General features: G+C 37.5%; 2 protein-coding genes across 2 annotated transcripts; one reads left to right on the forward strand and one right to left on the reverse strand.

Moving 5' to 3' along the window:
- Positions 1-6690: 6690 nt before the first annotated feature.
- On the reverse strand, positions 6691-7943 carry LOC129253068 (40S ribosomal protein S3). Its single transcript, XM_054891309.1, has 2 exons — positions 7809-7943; positions 6691-7520 (listed from the first exon to the last, which is right to left on the reverse strand). The coding sequence occupies exons 1-2, from the start codon at positions 7836-7838 to the stop codon at positions 6816-6818; spliced, it is 735 nt and encodes a 244-aa protein (XP_054747284.1). The 5' UTR covers positions 7839-7943; the 3' UTR covers positions 6691-6815.
- A 4993-nt stretch (positions 7944-12936) lies between these two features.
- On the forward strand, positions 12937-15364 carry LOC129245536 (tubulin alpha-1 chain). The gene is made up of 2 exons (XM_054883748.1): positions 12937-13065; positions 13798-15364. The coding sequence occupies exons 1-2, from the start codon at positions 13063-13065 to the stop codon at positions 15145-15147; spliced, it is 1353 nt and encodes a 450-aa protein (XP_054739723.1). The 5' UTR covers positions 12937-13062; the 3' UTR covers positions 15148-15364.
- The last annotated feature ends 4222 nt before the right edge of the window (positions 15365-19586 follow it).

The following is a 19586-nucleotide window of genomic DNA, read 5'->3' on the forward strand; positions in this document are numbered from 1 at the left end:
ACAAAGTATTATACATTATTAAAACATAGTTTAATAAACAACTATTTGAAGTGTTCTGCGTGTTTAAACAAGTTCCAGCAAACCGATTTAATAAAGAGAAATGAGCAAACAAATATAAAATGCGTGTAGTGGATTTATTTCTCGTTTGATTTATTTCTTCGTTCATTTAATAGTCTTAAAATGCAGTATTTCTTACAGAGTATGAAAAACAGATTAATGCTAAATAATTCCATCACAAATAAATTAAACTTAAATTTCCTTGTTTCATTGCAATGAATGAAAGAAAGTAAACATTTCTTATGATTTACAGAGAAAGAATATTAGGAAATACTAGGAATTTGGTGCAACAATTCATTTAGGAACAATAGGTCGGTTCATGAAGCAAATAGTTGGTAACAATTTTTACAAATTATCACGTTTTGATGTTCATGTACCCAAAAAACTTGCAAAGTAGGGGAAAGTGAGAGAGCAAAAAGGCATTTCATTTTGAGGGGATGTTGCAAGTGAGTTTCTACTGGACAAAATTTTACTTGTAAGCATTTGCAAGTGAGAAAATCAGCTGATTGCAAATTAATGGTTAATGGTTAATGGTTGTAAAGGGTTAAGGTGTGGCCCTTTAGCACTGCGACCATATTGATCTATTGTGCACCCTATGCTGTCTATTGACTGTTAAGTATGCTTATGAATTGTACCAGCTCCTTCTGAGGGAGTGATTGAAGGTCTTCATCTGTAAGCATGAACTTGTTTAAAAACCTTTTCCTTCTATGCGTCAACCCCGGACATTCGATAATGAGATGTTCCATAGACTCCTCAACTTCGCAGCAGAATCTGCAGGTGCTGGTGTTAGTTATGCCTAATTTATGTAAGTGTTTGTTGCAGGTGAAGTGACCCGTGAGGGCGCCTGTGAGAGTGCGAATGCTCTTTTTGTTTAACGTGAGGGCCATGTTGGCTCTTTTAGCGTTGAAACTTAGGAACTTTTTGGAGTGTCTAAGACCCTCTACATTGTTCCAATACTGATTTAATAGAGTTTTGGCCCAGTATTTTACTTTTTGTTTTAGGTTGTTTTTGTTGAATCCGAACATAGGACTAGGTCCGATGAAGTTTACATCTGCCCCTTTTTTGGCTTGAAAGTCTGCCTTTTCGTTGCCGTCATATCCCTCATGTCCCGGTACCCAAATTAATGAGACATTGTTTTTGGATGCCAGATTATTTAGTGCCTTGTGGCATTCTAAGAGGGTTTTTGAGTTGTATGTATAGCTATCTAAAGCTTTTAGGACTGATTGGCTGTCCGAGAGTATTTTAATCCTTACTCTCTTGTGGTTTCTGCGTTGCATGATGTTTACTGCTTCCATTATTGCGTATAGTTCCGCTTGGAAGATAGTGGTGTCCCTGGTGAGAGTGTATGATTTGTGGATTCTGGGCCCCACTACACCTGCTCCTACACCATAAGGTGTTTTTTATCCATCAGTGTACCATTTTTGTGAATCATCATTCATCCATTTCGGGTTTGTTTTCCACTCGATCCTCTCAGGAAAGGTAACTGTGTATCCTTTTGTGAAAGAGAGGGTTGGGTCAATGTGGTCTGAAACTTGAGTCATGCTTATGGTGTTATTGATTTTATTTAGGATATTTAGGTGACCGGTGAGGTTGCCCAATTTGAAATTTACTTTCATGTGTAGCATGAGTGCTTGCGTAGCTGCTTCCTCTTGGATTGCTATATGAAGTGGTGGGAGATTAAGGAGTGCTTCCATGCCAGCTGTTGAGGTAGTTCTCATAGCCCCTGTGATGCATAGGCAAGCAAGCCTTTGTACTTTTCCCAGTTTGGTTATCGCTGTTTGTTGGATAGATTTGCTCCACCATACTAGTGCCCCATACAGTATGATTGGTCTAACCATTTGGGTGTATATCCAGAGGGCCATGCTAGGGCTGAGGCCCCAGGATCTCCCTAGTAATTGTTTGGTTGTCCACAAGGATTTCGTGGCTTTTTTGTTATATTATTTATATGTGATTCCCAAGTGAGTTTTTTATCTAAGGTTAAACCTAGATATTTGACCTCTTCCTTTAGTTCTATCACTGTTTCATTTATTTTCAATGCAGGAAACTCTAACTTTCTTTTTCTTGTGAAGGGAATTATTGTGGTTTTGTTAGGGTTGATCGACAGCCCCTCCTTTTTGCACCATTCCCATGTTGCACTCAAGGCATTTTGCATTAAGTCTGTTAGTGTCCTTTCATGGTTGCCTTTTATTATAACAGATATATCATCTGCATAACCAATGGTTATAAATCCCTTATTGTTTAGGTGCTGCACCAAGTCATCAACTAGTAGGGACCATAGCAGTGGAGAAAGAACTCCTCCTTGCGGACATCCCTTTACTCTTGTGACATTAAGTTCAGCTTGGCCTAACGAGGCTTTAATAATCCTCTGATTAAGCATTTGGCTTATTGATTGCAAATTAAAATACATAATTAAAATTGCGAATTGAGTCAAAATTCTAAACTAAAAAAAAAAATTATGATTAAAATAACGAATATTTGTAAATACATTTTAGAAAAAAGGTATAAAGTTTATTTGAAGTCATTTAACTGGAATCGTTCAGTAAATATACTGTAAATAAAATATATAAGGTTTATTTGAAATCATGCAGCAGGTTTCAGCCAATGATAAAGAGGTATGCACTTCTGAACCACAGCCACCAGTCACCCTTGCTGCAGTCTCCGAAATATAAGTCAAAAGCATTGAAACGATTTATCGCATTTTATTTGATCATTTGGAGTTTCGAAAGGTCTATGCACGTTTCATTCCGCACAAGTTAAAAATTGCTCAGAATTAAAGATTCGAAAGACCTCATTAAAGGGCGATAAAAGACGAGAACTTCCTTTACAACATTGTAACTGGTGACGAAACGTGGTGTTTCCAACATAAACCTGAAACTAAGACGAGCCACCACCCAAATAATCGCGTTTGGAAAAATCAAAAATCAAGTCGATGCTCATTTGTTTTTACGATTCCAAGGGAATTGTCCACAAGGAGTTCGTGCCAATGAGCCAACCCGTCAATGCAATTTTCTATTTTGGCGTTTTGAAGCGTTTGTTGTATCGCATTCGTCGAATTCGCCCTAAATACCGCGAAGAAGGAAGCTGTATTTTCCTGATATGACTCCCTGTAACATCGACCTATTCGGAAAATTACATTTGGCCATGAAAGGAAAACGTTTTGCGTCCGTAGAGGCCATCCAATGTGCTTCATTACATTCTTCATTGGGCAGTGATGATGAAATGGAACAAATTACTGTGGACAAAATAACAGCATGAGATGCTATGCTCGTTATTTTCCATTTTATTTCCTTTTTTTTAATTTAATACGAGGTAGCTCAACAGAAAAAATTATAAGTTTTGTGATTTTTCCCGCGAAAAATTTATTCAGCCTTTCGTAAAACTTGCAAATTGTTACTGGTTTACTTTTTTTAATAACTATTTTTCTCTTTGCGGGCGAATTCTCGGAAATTAAGTTACTGGATAATTTTTGCATGAACAGATCTAATTTGAAGTGGTTCTTTGTTGAAGAAAAATCTAGGCCAATATGATTTAAAGCGAATTAAATTTTCTCACAGTTTTAGAAATCGGAGTATTGGAAGCATAAGTAGTTCTGACCAGCACCACCCAGAAAGCATTATTATTTCATAACCTTCGCTGAGGAATATTGAAAATGGTTTTCTCTAGTAACAATGGGGAATTAATTGCCCCACTTATTAAATCACAAACGAAAATTAAGGATAGTCCTTCTGCTATCTACTGATTTTAGAATAATAACTGAGTTTGGAGTTGGATCAGTGAAATCCAAAGAACGCACAAAAGCTTCCTGGACACGTTCAAGCCTACTAATATGACAAACATAACAGCGTATTCCAGGTCCAAACGCACCAGAGAGTTATATATAACAACTTGAAAATATATGGATCAACGAAATCCGAACTAAAACGGCGGATAAAAGAAGTAAGGAATATGACTTTGCAATGCTGTAATTTAAATGTCTTTGAGGGGAGAATTTAGAGTCGAATTCAATAATTTCACTTAGATTTGACTAACTAGAACCACCAATGAGATAGGAAGTGGATATAAGAGAGCAAGATTTAGTGTAAGAAACATAAAAACACTTGCTTGTATTTAAATCTAACTTATTTCGAAAGCAAGGACGTTATCTACAATAAATCAGATTGAAGATTTATATAGTCCGTTGTGATCAACCCTATTAACCCCTTAGCCTACACGATATCTACCAATTGCTCGAGCTATAATACGCAAGAAATTCGTTCGCGCGCCGTGCCATTCAACTGTTCAGCCGTGTACCCGAACTGGCGCAAAGTGTATACTTTTCGTAACATATATATTTCAATGCAACGAAAGGAATTGTGAAATAATAAACAATGTTTAGGTACAAATAGTAATTTTAAGATGTCTAGGAAGTAATCATAATCAATTGATCACAAAGTCTTTAACACGAGTCAGACTCGTTGTTTTCGCTTATGGCACAAATTCTTTACCACGAGTCAGACTCGTGGCTATAGGCTAAAGGGTTAAATGTTTCTGAAACTCAGTGTCAACTTAAACTTTTTTTTTTTGAAAAGCAATTATAAAATACTCAGAAAACACCATTCCCATGGCAGCTGGTTCTACGTTACCGGAATGACTCGGGTTCTTCCCGACCAAGGGCTGCCGCCCCACTAAACTAGCCTTGTCTAGAGTACTGTATCCCGTACCCCACTCAGAAAACACTGCAAGATTTGAAACAGTGGATCTACCTTTCATGATAACGTGTTGGTCTAAAGAGACAAAATGATTAACTGCAAACTAAATTTTATCTTTCACTATAAGTTCAGATAATTTTGAAAATATTGATAATTTGACGATTGGTCTATAATTGGCAATATTATTCTTATTACCACTTTTGAATACTGGATGGATTAATGGTTGTTATCGTACTCTTCACAATCAAGGAATTTGTTAAACATTAATAAAAGTGGATAGGCGATTGTAGTGTAGTTCTAAAAAAGATACGACAATAGAGCCTCTACATCAGATTTTGATGATGTCTTAAGTTGGCGAATTCCATCTACAACATCAGTAAACATTAACCAATATGGACTGAGGAACTCATACTCAAGTGAAACGCATAAATCAAATACGAGTCTGCTTGAAAATCTAAACGGAGGAAATCTGCAAAAACATTAGCTGTACCTATGGAAGAATATGCTTGAGTTTAATTATAGTAGACAGCAGAAGGAATACTTGAGCCTGATTTCCTACATTTAACAAATCGCCAGAAGAAACTAGGATTTAATTTTAAGTCCGATTCGAACGTGACAATATAATGTCGCTTTGATGTCCTATCCAAAGATGTGAGTTCTCTAGAAAAATGTAAATATTTATCCTTCTTGAGTGGAAGTGTGAAAACTTAAAACTTTTTGAAATATGTATTTCTCAGTATTTTAAGTTTCATCAGTTCCTTAGTATGGTCACGGTGCTCTATAACTAATTTTTTCTTAACACAGGTATATTATTTTTACAGATATAATTTATCTTAAGCTTAAAAATGTCGAAAACTAGGCAACTTCAACCCAGTAAATAAGGAATCAACTGCTAAATTAATTATATTAAAATCAAAATGTCTAAAACAAAAACTAGTAGACACATTATCAGGACAAAATACATTGAACTCATAAAATTCTATATGAAGTGCTATGATGCAGACCAGGAGCATACAGAGGGTCTACGCGCTCTAGTAAAGAAAAACTCTTTAATAAAAATGAAATCAAGAAGTCGAAAAAGACTATTTGCGAAATTATTTATCTGAACCAGCCCGAAACTTAATTAATTAATTAATTAATTAAAAAATTAACAATCAAATAGGTTTCAGTTGTACCACTAACATTTTTTGGACATAGAGCAGTACTATCATCTATACTGGCCCATTCAATATTACTGAGATTGAAGTCACCCAAAACACAAAAGTTGCCGTTATTACAGTTTCTGCTGCTAAAGTGCTGCTAAAATGGTATGAAGATTTGTTAGATGGTGTAGGTGTATATATTTGGTGAATAAGTAAACAAAAAAATTCAACCTCCTTGATTTTGTAACACAAATGCTCGTACGTGTAAGGATAGTAGGCTGGATACTTATCCGGAACGACCCGGATTTATATCCGACCAAGGACTGTCACCTCAGCAACATTGTTCATGCTGCTACAACAAAAACAAACTGGATACTTATACTAAACCTAAGTTTAAAAGTTACGTTTTATTACAAATTGATACCTTCCAATTTAAATGCATGATTACTTTCAATGGTTTTTTTTTAAAAATAAGCAAAAACTTACTTTAAATCATTGCAATTGAAAGATGGTTGGATGAATTTGTTGTTCTGACAAAGATGTTATTAGTTACATTTCGCACCTTTGAACTGTTCCTTATAGCCGTTGAATTTTCTAAGGTGATATGTGTGATTGTGCCTCATATTTGGCAAACTAAATTGATGAATTGGTAATCAACTCCAAAACTATCGCTTTTTTGCTTTAAGAATACAGATGAAGTATCCCTGACTACGAAAATTAATTTTAAGTTAGGTATAAATTTAATATATATTAGATATAACTTTACCTTCATCGTCCTCTAAAATACCACATACCAAAATGCATTTTTACTTATTTTATACAAAAATTCTCCATAGGAATTTTTGTTGTCCCTTGAAGACGTCATATTTAATTTTTTATTGATTTTCTACCTTCACTTTTTCATAAAAGCATTTTTTAAATTAAAAATTTACAAAACTTTTGGAACCTCCGCCAATTCATCCAGTGGTTTGGGTGGTGGAATTTTGTATTCTGTCTCTGGGGTCTCATAGATTTTCTCCTCCTTGGGCTCCACAACCGACACATTATCGGGCAATGGCTTCTTGGGGCCGATCTTGTTCTTGGGATCGTAAGGCAACATGATTTTCACCTTAATACCCAAAACACCTTGACGCAGCAAGACGTGACGGGTAGCGGTTTCAACGTAATCGTTGCATGGATCACCAGAGTGAATCATCAGACCATCGACGAATTTCATCGACTTTGCACGTTGACCACGCAATTTGCCGGACACAACAACTTCACAGCCCTTGGCGCCCGATTCCATAATGAAACGCAATACACCATAGCAAGCACGACGCACTGCCAATCCTCCAGTCAACTTATAACGCAAAGATTCAGCTTGCGCTATAGCACACAAACCACGGGTAGCCACTTTCTCGGCGTACAATTCGATGCGACCAGGCTCGAAATTGAAACGCTTCTGCACCATAGCGGTCAGCTCACGAATACGACGACCCTTCTCACCCAACACTTGTTGTGTTTTGGTGGCCATGATGATGATTTCAGTGCGGGCAGGGGTAACGCGAACCTCTACACCAGAGTAACCATCCTCGGCGAGCTCACGAGTCAGGAACTCATTCAATTCAGCCTTGAAGATGCCGTCGGCAACGAACTAGAAGAACATAGAAACAAAACGGTTGAATATTTAAAAAAAAAATGCAGCAGAAATATGTATGCATATTAAGCAAATAAGTATAGTTTTCTGTGCGGTGCTCATTTTTCTTCATTCAATTGCTCAGCTCCAAGACAACCAGTTGACGTTTGCATTTTGAGGTTAGCTACAACATTTGTCTTCCAATCCGGCGGTAGGAATTATTTTTTACTCTTTTTCACATTCACTCAATATCACAGGTTTAATATTAAGGTTACTATATTTATAAACACATCTGGAATTGGTTACCTTTCGTTTTTTTGAGATATTAAGGCTCATTTTGTATCATATACGTCTCGCACAGAACGTGGTCAAACAGAAAGAAGGAGGCACGGCCTTACCAGCACCATGGCAGTCACATTGAACTGCTATACCATTATTTGAACTGCAAAATGAGTTATCGATAGGTTTTAAACACAGAGATGCATTGTGAATAATACAATACAAGTTACACGTTCAAGATTTTGCTTTCGAATGGATCACACAGCTTATTTGAATTGACAGCTCATTGACGCATGCTGAACGCAACATGCTGGTCAATTATTTTCAAGATGCCGTCCTTAAGAAAACAAACTGAAACACAGAAAATACTTAATGGAAAAAGCAAAAACGGAAGGTTTTATTAAGATATTTTTTTAATTAATTTATTTATTTATAAAACAATACAATTATTTTTACACTAAAGAATAATAATATGTAGACGGCCGCCGTAGCTAAATAAGTTGGTGCATGATCATATTTCGGAAATGCGTAGGTTCAAGTCTGCGTGCATGAAACAGCAAAATCATAAAAAAAGTTTTCTTTAATAGCGGTCGCCCCTCGGCAAGCAATGCCGAACCTATAAATGTATTTCTGCAATGTAAAAGCTCCGTCCATTCGTGGAACAACATAAAGGTGTAAGTGCCTGACTTATTTATGACTTCTTCCTGGGAAGAAGTCTTCTTACATTTATTTTACCACCTCACTACCGTGATTAGCGTGGTAGACGAAATCTCTTACCAGCAGATCTTCAATTTATTTGTGGCATTTCATTTCATTAAAATTTATGATATGTTCCCACGGCACGTAATTCGTTCTCCCTTTTGTAATTCATTTTCTCATTAGTAATTCATTTCTTAATTGCCCTCCGAATTACGTAATTCACCATACACAATTTTGAAATCGAATACCTATCGAATTTGTAAATAATTCAGTCTCAATTATTACGTGAATCACAACAAATCTTGGCCTTCCTAGTTTTTATAAGAAATTTATCGAAATTAGCTGTCAAACCAAAAAAAATTAATGCCAGATGTTAGACAAAAGTGGCCAAAAAATACGAGTTGCCACATTTAGAAATTACGATACATGTTAAGCACATGTATATAAGTTGAGGTTCATGCAAACAAATTATTCAGTCTTAAGTGTAACGTGTGAACGTGTAAACGTAAAGTAAAATGATTAAGCATTGAAATTAAATGAACTAATTAAGTTATGTAGCCATTCATTTTTGACTTTTCTTTAGCAATCCAATAATCGGACTAATAGGAATTATAGAGGGGCATTTTATTGAAGGAAAATGTAACTATAGTATGTGGCTGTTTTTCCGGCAACCACGCAACTAATTTATTAAGGCCTTTTGGTCGGTCTGCCGCCATTTGCTGGCAATTTTTCTTATTAAGCAAAGAATAAGAAGAAGAAGAGAAAGAAAAATAAGAAGAGAAAGAGTATCCAAAGTGAATTACGAATATTCAGTAGGGCTCGCTTCATCCCAGTTGGAAGGATCCCGAACATACGTCCAATTTCCAACTGAAGCAGCTGCTCGAGCAAATGAGCGTGACTACTTACGTCAGGTCGATCCCGGAGATCCCGTAATAAAATGCGCGGTTTTTTTAGCCGACAATTTATTTTGCATTCTCCGATCGATAGGTTTAAGCGTCGTGTGTGCCACTTGTTTTTCCAACAATGAAGTGCAGGTCATCAGCAAAGCGAAATCTTCCAAAATCTTTGACCCCGAAGAGATTTAACATGTTGATACTGAAAAACTTGGGCCCATTGGCAGTAGGATATCACACAAAGGTCCTCAATCTGTCCTTGGGCACTCTCATAACTTCCCACAAGTGGAAAGCAGGGTGAGTTATCTCCCTATTGAGACCTGGGAAACCAGCAAACCAATGGGAGTCTTAGCGCCCGATAACTCTCCCTTCCCCAATAGTAAGCACACTTGAGATCATCTTACTCTCACTCTTTACGAAACACTTGGCTCCAACTACGCATCACATGGTTTCCGTAGAGTGCGCAGTACCACCACAGCACTCACCGCCATAAACAGATTAATCAAAAGCGCCCCTATAAGAGGACTGTGCTAGTAACAGTCGATTCAAAACCGTAACAAGTTCCTCAAATCGCTAGTCGGTAGGACTAGGAGAAAGGCAAAGAAATGATGCTGGCGACATTTACAGCAATTACCCGGTCGGTTCTAAATTACGCTGCGCCCGTCTAGTCACCTGGCACTGTGGGCAAAACTTCACACCTGTTACAACTATGGGATGTCTCCTGATCACTCCTCTACAACACCATTACAAGGAGTCTTCCATGCTCCCGGTTAAGGGGCAAAGTAAAATGTTCAGCAATCAATTTCTGCTCAATTGTTACCGTTGGAATCACCTCTGCAGGCATTTATTAGAATCTGAACCGCCTCCCGAATGAGTCGGGAAACATCCCCAACCCGTCAAAACAGCATGCTTCCTGGCCCTACCATTAGATGATTTAGACAATGACGATCGGTGACTACATCGCATTGGGTGAAATGCTACAACAACAGCATACACACACCCACACCCTTTCTTCCCACGGCGGTAAAAAAACCAAAAAAAAAATGCATTTGGAGATTTTGTTATAATTCGTGCTTTCACAACTTAACTCGCGGCACTACATTTTTATAAGTTTGCTTAGTTTACCAACCCAAATACAATTGAATATTCACAAACAAGTAACCTCTTTTCCTCTCATTTGTTTATCTGTACCGCCCCGAACATGCGGCTATCAAATCACGAAAAATAAAGTAATGGGTTTCAGAAGGCGTCACCTTCCTTATTCTGTATACCGTGCAATAAACAGGTTATAAAGGGTGTTTTTTAGAGGTTAGGTTTTCAAGATGAAATAAAACGTATATAATTTAATGTTGTTTAGGTGTAAGTCTATTCATTATGAAATGGCAAACCAAACTGAGCATAAATCAAGTGACAGCTGTCAAAAAGACCATCTACGAAAAAACTAGTGCCAACTTGAAAACCTAACCCCTAAAAAAACACCCTTTAGCAGCAAGACTACAATTTTGATATTCTCCTATTCTTTTGGCCTCTAAATTATAAAATTTGGTTTGACTTACTCAAAACTATCAATCTTTGTATATTTTGATATTCTAGGGAGCAAAAGCTGTAAAACAATTTGCTATAGCTGTTTTTGTTCTACTTTTGTTCAACTAGTTTACCAATTTAGGAAATTGGTTAAAGACAGAGAAACCGATTATAGCCTAGACAGTCGGCGGACTTAATCGGGATTAATAACGACTTAATTTGGAATTATCTCAGGAATTAAGTGCAACTAATGTTTGTCAATCCACAGACTAGACTTAATTCTCATAATTTAACCGGATTTTGTATGATAATAATAAATAATGAAACATTTAAAGAGAAGAATAAAAAATACTGAATGCAGTGCTAATTTGCACTAACACGTTCGAAATTATATAAATTGTTTTGATATTTCGGAGCAGCTTGAGAAATCACAATGCAATATATTTTTAATAAATAATTATTCCTTAATATCAGGGCAACTAATGCTCGTATTTGTCTAGCTTTTACTGTCAAAACCATCCAATAAACAAATCAGCTGTTCACTAATCCGCGTAAGAACCGTCTGTCACATGACAGTTTTAATCAGAATTAACTGCGCCTGTAATCCTGATTAACGCTGCCGTCTGTCTAGGCTACAAACTATAAATATTTGTAGATTTTGACATTTTAAGGACCAAAAAGCAAAAACAAAATATTTTGCTATGTTTTTTTTTGTTCTGCTCTTGTTCAAATACTATAGTTTATATATACATACATATATAATTGGCGCGTACACCCTTTTTGGGTGTTTGGCCGAGCTCCTCCTCCTATTTGCGGTGTGCGTCTTGATGTTGTTCCACAAATGGAGGGACCTACAGTTTAAACCGACTCCGAACGGCAGATATTTTTATGAGGAGCTTTTTCATGGCAGAAATACACTCGGAGGTTTGCCATTGCCTGCCGAGCGCCGACCATTAGAAAAATGTTTTTCTTAATTTTGGTGTTTCACCGAGATTCGAACCTACGTTCTCTCTGTGTATTCCGAATGGTAGTCACGCACCAACCCCTTCGGCTACGGCGGCCTCTACTATAGTTTACCAACTTACAAAATTCGCTACAGACAGAGAAACCGGTTAGTCAACTGGTCCACAAACGGCATATTTACAACCAACTTCTATTAGTTCAACAATCGGTTGGTCGATATAACAATCTATAGAGTTCTGCTCTGGCTTAGAGACACTCTCCTCAATTATGTACCACTATATATGATTTTATAATAAAATATATATATATATATGACTTTATGATAAAAATGTTTTAATTGCCCTTAAGAAAATATTATTTTATTGCAGTCTGCCTGATTGAAAACATTATTTGATATTATATAGTGATGATATCTCGATTTATAATTGTGTTTGTTAACATATGGTCATTGTACAGATGCATATGGTGAGTGAATTGATCGTCAAATATGGGATTATTGGATGGGTGTTACTGATGTGTCAGATAGATATCTGCATAAAGGGGTGCACATACGGTACATCTTATAACACATTTTATGATACGTGTATTTCTAACCTAATATTTGACAACAGAATCTTACCTTTTTACGTGCTTTTATACCTATAATCTCTACATCTCACATGAAAAAGGATAATCTTCTTTTAGGTTTCAAATGCTTGTGTTATTTTTATATACCACATTTCGCCCTCACCCATCACTCAGATACCAGTGCACATGCTTACTGTAAATCACTGGAAACGCTATGTTATATTCACCAAAGAAAAACTATAAAAGATTTCCTGGCTATTTCCTTTGGTATGCTTTAATATATTCATTCAATAAAATGGTTATATAAAATACATTATTTTGTGTAAAATCAATAAATGTACTAAACACATCCAAAATACACGATAGACACAGCTGCAGTACCAACCTATGAAAATAAACCTATCGAAATGCATACTTTATTTAACGAAAATGTCTGCCAATGAAACCGACGCGCAGTAGGCGTCGTTTTCGTCTTCGTCTTCGTTTTTCTAAGCGTATAAATAGAAGTTGTAACGAAAATTTTGACTCATTCGATATCAGTTTGGTAAGCTTCATAACCGGCAACACCGAACGTCGATTAAACAAATTGTCCAATCTCTTTGTGATTTTGTGTATATTAAAACTAAAAACTCAAAATGGTAAGTGAAATAAGTTATAAACAAATTAGTGCAAAATTCGAAATGTTGTGTAAAAAAAAGTTTGGCAACGAAAGGATTCTTATAGCGACTTAGTAAAAATTGGAGTGATAGTGTGAAAGTATTGATTGCGGTTATAAAAAAACGTGATTTGATGACGTGGGCAATAAAATTTTGGAGAATATAAACTATGTGAAGAAAATTAAATGTAGAAAGATTTTTCAAGAAGTGAGCAAGAAAGATTAATTAAAAGCAAGCTTTCTTTTAGCGAAAGCTGAAAATTTTCTGTACATGTCTGTCTGACGCCGCTTACCGGTGACCGCACCCAATTGCAGTCGCTGTTAGCGTCGGCGTTGACGTTAACGATTATGCTCTGTGTCACCATGTTCAGAAAAAAGTCTAGGAAACTTGTTTGTACGGAAGCGAATAAGCGATATTTATTGAAATTTTGAATAGGTATTTTTAGATGGGTAAAAAGTTTGTCATTTAGCTACTAGGGTTATTTTTGATTGATATGAGAAAGGGTGGAAATAATTGAAAAATTAATAGAGTAGATCAAAAGAAAAAGTATTCCTTGATTATAATGGGGAAGGGTCTTGGATACCGGTTGAAATTATTTTAACGATCGAAAGGGAAATATTCGTGGTTCGCCTTAAATGCACTAAAATATTTCTGTACTTTTGCCTAGATTTATTGTCTAATGCCAAACTTTTTCTTATTTCTTTCTTTCCACAGCGTGAATGTATTTCCATCCATGTCGGTCAAGCTGGCGTCCAGATTGGTAACGCCTGCTGGGAATTGTACTGCTTGGAACACGGTATCCAGCCTGATGGCCAGATGCCTTCTGATAAGACTGTCGGCGGTGGTGATGATTCATTCAACACTTTCTTCAGCGAAACTGGTGCTGGCAAACATGTTCCTCGTGCCGTTTTCGTCGATTTGGAACCCACTGTCGTTGATGAAGTCCGTACTGGCACCTACCGCCAACTGTTCCACCCTGAACAGTTGATTACCGGTAAGGAAGATGCTGCCAACAACTACGCCCGTGGCCACTACACTATTGGTAAGGAAATCGTCGATTTGGTTTTGGATCGCATCCGTAAATTGGCCGATCAGTGTACTGGCCTGCAAGGTTTCCTTATCTTCCATTCCTTTGGTGGTGGCACCGGTTCCGGTTTCACTTCCCTTTTGATGGAACGTCTTTCCGTCGATTATGGCAAGAAATCGAAATTGGAATTCGCTATCTACCCAGCTCCTCAAGTATCTACCGCTGTTGTCGAACCATACAACTCGATTTTGACCACCCACACAACACTGGAGCATTCGGACTGCGCATTCATGGTTGATAATGAGGCTATCTACGATATCTGCCGTCGCAACTTGGACATTGAACGCCCAACCTACACTAACTTGAATCGTCTGATTGGTCAAATTGTCTCATCAATTACTGCCTCGCTTCGTTTTGATGGTGCCCTCAATGTGGATTTGACTGAATTCCAAACTAACTTGGTGCCCTACCCACGTATTCACTTCCCACTGGTTACCTACGCTCCCGTTATCTCTGCTGAGAAGGCCTACCACGAACAATTGTCGGTTGCCGAAATTACAAACGCTTGCTTCGAACCAGCCAACCAGATGGTAAAATGTGACCCACGTCACGGCAAGTACATGGCCTGCTGTATGTTGTACCGTGGTGATGTTGTGCCCAAGGATGTCAATGCCGCCATTGCTACCATCAAGACCAAGCGCACCATTCAGTTTGTGGATTGGTGTCCCACTGGTTTCAAGGTCGGTATTAACTACCAGCCACCTACTGTGGTGCCTGGTGGCGATTTGGCTAAGGTGCAGCGCGCTGTCTGCATGTTGTCCAACACCACAGCCATTGCCGAGGCCTGGGCTCGTTTGGATCATAAATTCGATTTGATGTACGCCAAGCGTGCTTTCGTGCACTGGTATGTCGGTGAGGGTATGGAAGAAGGTGAGTTCTCCGAGGCCCGTGAGGATTTGGCTGCCCTCGAGAAGGATTACGAGGAAGTCGGCATGGACTCTGGCGACGGTGAGGGCGAAGGTGCCGAAGAATATTAAACGAAATGAAGAGCGTATTGAAGAAGCATCATCGCTGCTGAAAAATTTTTTGTTTAAGTTGAACAAAACTGATGTACGAATCAAGGAACAAACGAATGAATGTTTTGAAGATTATAAGATGAAAAAAGAAATTGAACATTGAAAAGAAAGGAATGCACCAGAATACTAAAAACAAGAGTTAAATAATTAAATGAAAATTGCTTTGAAAGTTCAAAAATATGTTTTTCCATTTGTATTTATATGGTGTGGCGGGGGGAAGGGAATAAAAAAAATCGAAAAGGGTGAGAATTGGTTGCATTGCCTCAAATGTTTAAGATTTTACTACCGCTTTAGTAATATATGGGATACAAGTTCATTGCTCCCAGTAGTATAATTGTTGCTAATTATAGCGCAGTCCACATGGGGCGCGATGCATTTTACGCTTTCTAATTGACTAGACAGAGCAATAATCATCCGCTTTCTATTGAGCCATTCGAAATTAGAGGGGAGATGTTTGTAGCTTCTTTCATGCTTTAGTGCACTAGGCCGTGTGGTGTCGCCGTTGGTTTCATTAAGTTTTTTTTAAATAGATTTCTACACAAATACAGATGCACCTACATGTGGGTATTATGCACTCATATTTCTGGAGTGCTTTTCAGCAATCCGTGCGTAGGGCAGTGAACTACGACTATAGTGCAGTTCTCAAATGTTTTTATGAAGTCATTTTTGGTATGCATTGTGTTATTTCTAATGAATCATCGCATAAGCCTAGTTGTTGGAGCCTTCATTACTCATGCATACATATACATACATATTTGTTATTTTCCATTTTTCGTTAAATAAGAGATAACGTCAACAGCGCAGCCGACGTTGGCACCGGCAAAGTTAAAGACGCCAACGTTATTTGTGCGCTTATGACATCATCAAAGTAGGCGTTGCGTTAAGATATGGATTCATGTTTTTTTCATATTTTATATCTATTGCTATAGTGCTTTAAATCGATAAAAATCGTTTAGCTTCCAATGCAGCAAAAGTTAGTATTTTACATGCATATATGTACATATATAAGTATTTGATTCATATATGTATGTATGTACGTATACCTATATGTATAATATTTGATATTTTTTGTCTGGCCTAGGGCCTGGTTGCCTGATTCATTTGTATGTGCATACTTACATATGTATGTATATGCTTATTTATTGTTATGTTATGGCACTGGGCGAGGTAACCGAAATAGGTAACGGTTTTCATGCAAGTATATGTATATGCACATATGTATCCATGAGGTATATACGCCCTTATTTACCTCGCACACCCTTGAAACTCACAAGGATACATGCACATATATATGTATGTATGTATGTATATCCTGCACTGCTGTCGCTAGGCAGCCGGCATGAGTCATTTGATTTTTTGCCGCATTGTCCTTTTCCTCCACGCACTAACCGACAGGCTGCAAGTAATAGGGTCGTGAAAATCGATAGTTTTGCCGCATTCATTGAAATGTATTATATTAAGTCAGGCTTCAGATGTGGAGTTTTGTAGAAATATATCCAATAAGTATTGTACTGGATATTAATGATTGAATGAATGAATAATAGACTAACATTTGAAATAATCAAAACATAATCTCGATTATTTGGCATTGAAAATATGATGCAAATACAAATGAAAATTATTAATCCATGTTAAAATTAAATATTGCAGCACAAAATAAATAATTAATTATAAAATGAAAAAAAGCAAAAATATATTTGACAAATTATTTGAACAAAATTTAATTATTTTTCCAATTTCACTGCAAATAAACTAATGCATGTACTTTGCGCTCTATTATAACTTTTTACATTGATGTTGCTGCTTTCACCACACACATACATACAATTTAAGTAAAAAACAGTTTTAATAAAGTGGCGATATTTATTTTCGTGTGCTACTTTGTGGGCTTATGCTCTATATATACAAATGCTTATATGTACACGCATATATGTACATACATTCGCACATATAGGGAAATTAAAAAATTGCTATATAGCCTTTCATTCTCCTGATATCTAAAAAAGTGGGCTTGTTTTAAAGCTTTTAACCACCTTATTCGCTTTTCTAGAAATTTTTGAGAGAAAACTTTCATATTAAGGTGGAAATTTCCTCACAAGCGAACATCTGCCATTTCCGTTCATTAACTCCTAATTTTTTGGTTAATTTCTACTACAGCGAGTGCTCCACAAATATGTGGGCTTATGTGCATGTAAATATATATGTATATATATGTGTGTGTATGTTTGTGGTTGGTTGACTTCGAAGCGAATGCTTGCAGCACTCCCGTCATGGCAGAGTCTAGAACACAGCAATAAGATTTCCATCTTTGAAAATAGATTTATGAAAATGGCGACTTCAGCGAAAATAGATCAACATGCATACGGATGTATGTATGTGTATGCTTGATTGTGTGTTGACGCTGAATGTACCTATGCATGTATAGACTGGGGTACGGTTAAAAAGTAAAAAAAGAAGTTTATAAAAAAAACACAAACGAATGAGGCAAAGAAGCAAAACAACCGCAAAAGTAAACCTGCTATGAGTGCCAGAAAATGCCGCTACTATCTACAGTCAAAGCCACACTACCATAACTATGCATATACACACATACATATACATATACTTTGTATGTAGACATATACAGACACGTAAAAATAATGATAAATATGTAGGAATGAATGTGGGTACATATAGTACATGCATATACATATTTTTCATGACTATAGTTAGCTTAAGCCGCTGGATTGGAAACCAGTTTCCGAAAAAGGTTTCCATGTATGGCTATGACGCTGCCAGCTCGAAAGCATGCTGTGTGAGCGGATACATCTACATACATACATACATGCATAATTTTTTTTCAGCCCACATTGGCCCTCTTAGGCGAACGTTACACGGTCAATAAATATCGCGGTATTTAGATTGACGAAAAAAATTCAATATTGATGGATCACGCTCCGCTCGCAATATATGAATGTATATGTAATATATCCTTCGTTTTTTCTATATCTTCTATATATCCTACACGTTCAATATTTACGTGTCAGTATTTTATAGTTTTTGTGCTGTGTGATTCAAAGTTTGAAAAATGGAACAAGACAATTCAAAATGTTGCGAATGTTAGAAATTCAAATAGATTTGATCGTTTGTTATCCTCCGCCCCGACGCCTGAAGAGATTCGCTTTCTGCGTCTGACACGAAGTAAAAACTATGCATACGTACGAAATACGCTCAATATTTATCGTGTGACCCACGGATAGTGATCTCGTTTTAAACATTTCAAATTTTATTTCCTATCCGTATTACGATCCATTAATATTACCTTGCACGGTTAATAAATATCATAAACCAGTGTTGCCATCCAAACAAGGCGATGCTTTTTGAACGTGTAGGGTTCACCGGATTACTCAAGAATGCGCAATTCACACCAAATTAAGCATAACGAAATAAAAACAACGCTTTTTCACTGCGAGGAATTTAAATCTTTCCTCCATTATCTCCATGGAAACCCTCTTTACCACCTGGACAAAGGAGGTCAAACTCCAACTCAAGGTAAAAGTCGAAGACACACCAATACCGACTGATAACAACCCAAAAACCTTGGGAGTTACCTTTGATAGCTTGCTCTCCTTCTCTACTCACACAACCGCAATTGCTACTAAAGTCTAAAACCGCGACAAGGTTCTCAAATCGCCAGCGGGCAGTACTTGGGGCGAAGACATAGAAATGTTGGCGACATTTAAAGCCATTGGTTGGCCGGTTTTAAATTACGCTGCAACTATCTGGTCGCCTGGAACTAGTGACTCGCAGTGGACAAAGTTCCCGACATGACAAAACACTGCTATTAGGATAGCCACGGGATGCCTCCTGAGGTCCTCCCTACATAATGAGCCACAGATGCTACCTGCCAAGGAGCACAAAAAACTGCTCAGCAATCAGTTTCTACTTGAGCGCTACCGTAAGTTTCACCCATGTAGACACCTGTTTGAACCAGAGCTGCCTCCCAGGCATGCCAGGAGGCATCTTTTCGATTACTCCAGGACAAAACTAACCGACAACTACTGGACCGGACTGTGCTTAGACATACGACATTCATCGTGAGACACCACCCTCTTAAACTTCCGAGCCCTGAATGCCGTAATCGGAGTTCAACCACCCCCCCACAGCGGATAAAGAGGTCCAGATACCCCAAGAGACCCGTGGCACAATTACGTTCTGGATTGTAGCAGGCTAAACTCCTACCTATTGACCCCGAAATACTAAACATATGTCCAGAGTGAAAGCACTCCGTACGACATCAGCCACCTTTTCACATGCCCCATCAAACCCACTCATCTAACATCCCTTTCCCTCTGGACCTAATCTGTCGAAATAGCAAGTTTCCTGGGCTTACCGTTAGATGAGCTAGACAAAGACGACCG

Source organism: Anastrepha obliqua, chromosome 1 (assembly GCF_027943255.1).
Source record: "Anastrepha obliqua isolate idAnaObli1 chromosome 1, idAnaObli1_1.0, whole genome shotgun sequence".
Classification (NCBI taxonomy): Eukaryota; Metazoa; Arthropoda; class Insecta; order Diptera; family Tephritidae; genus Anastrepha; species Anastrepha obliqua.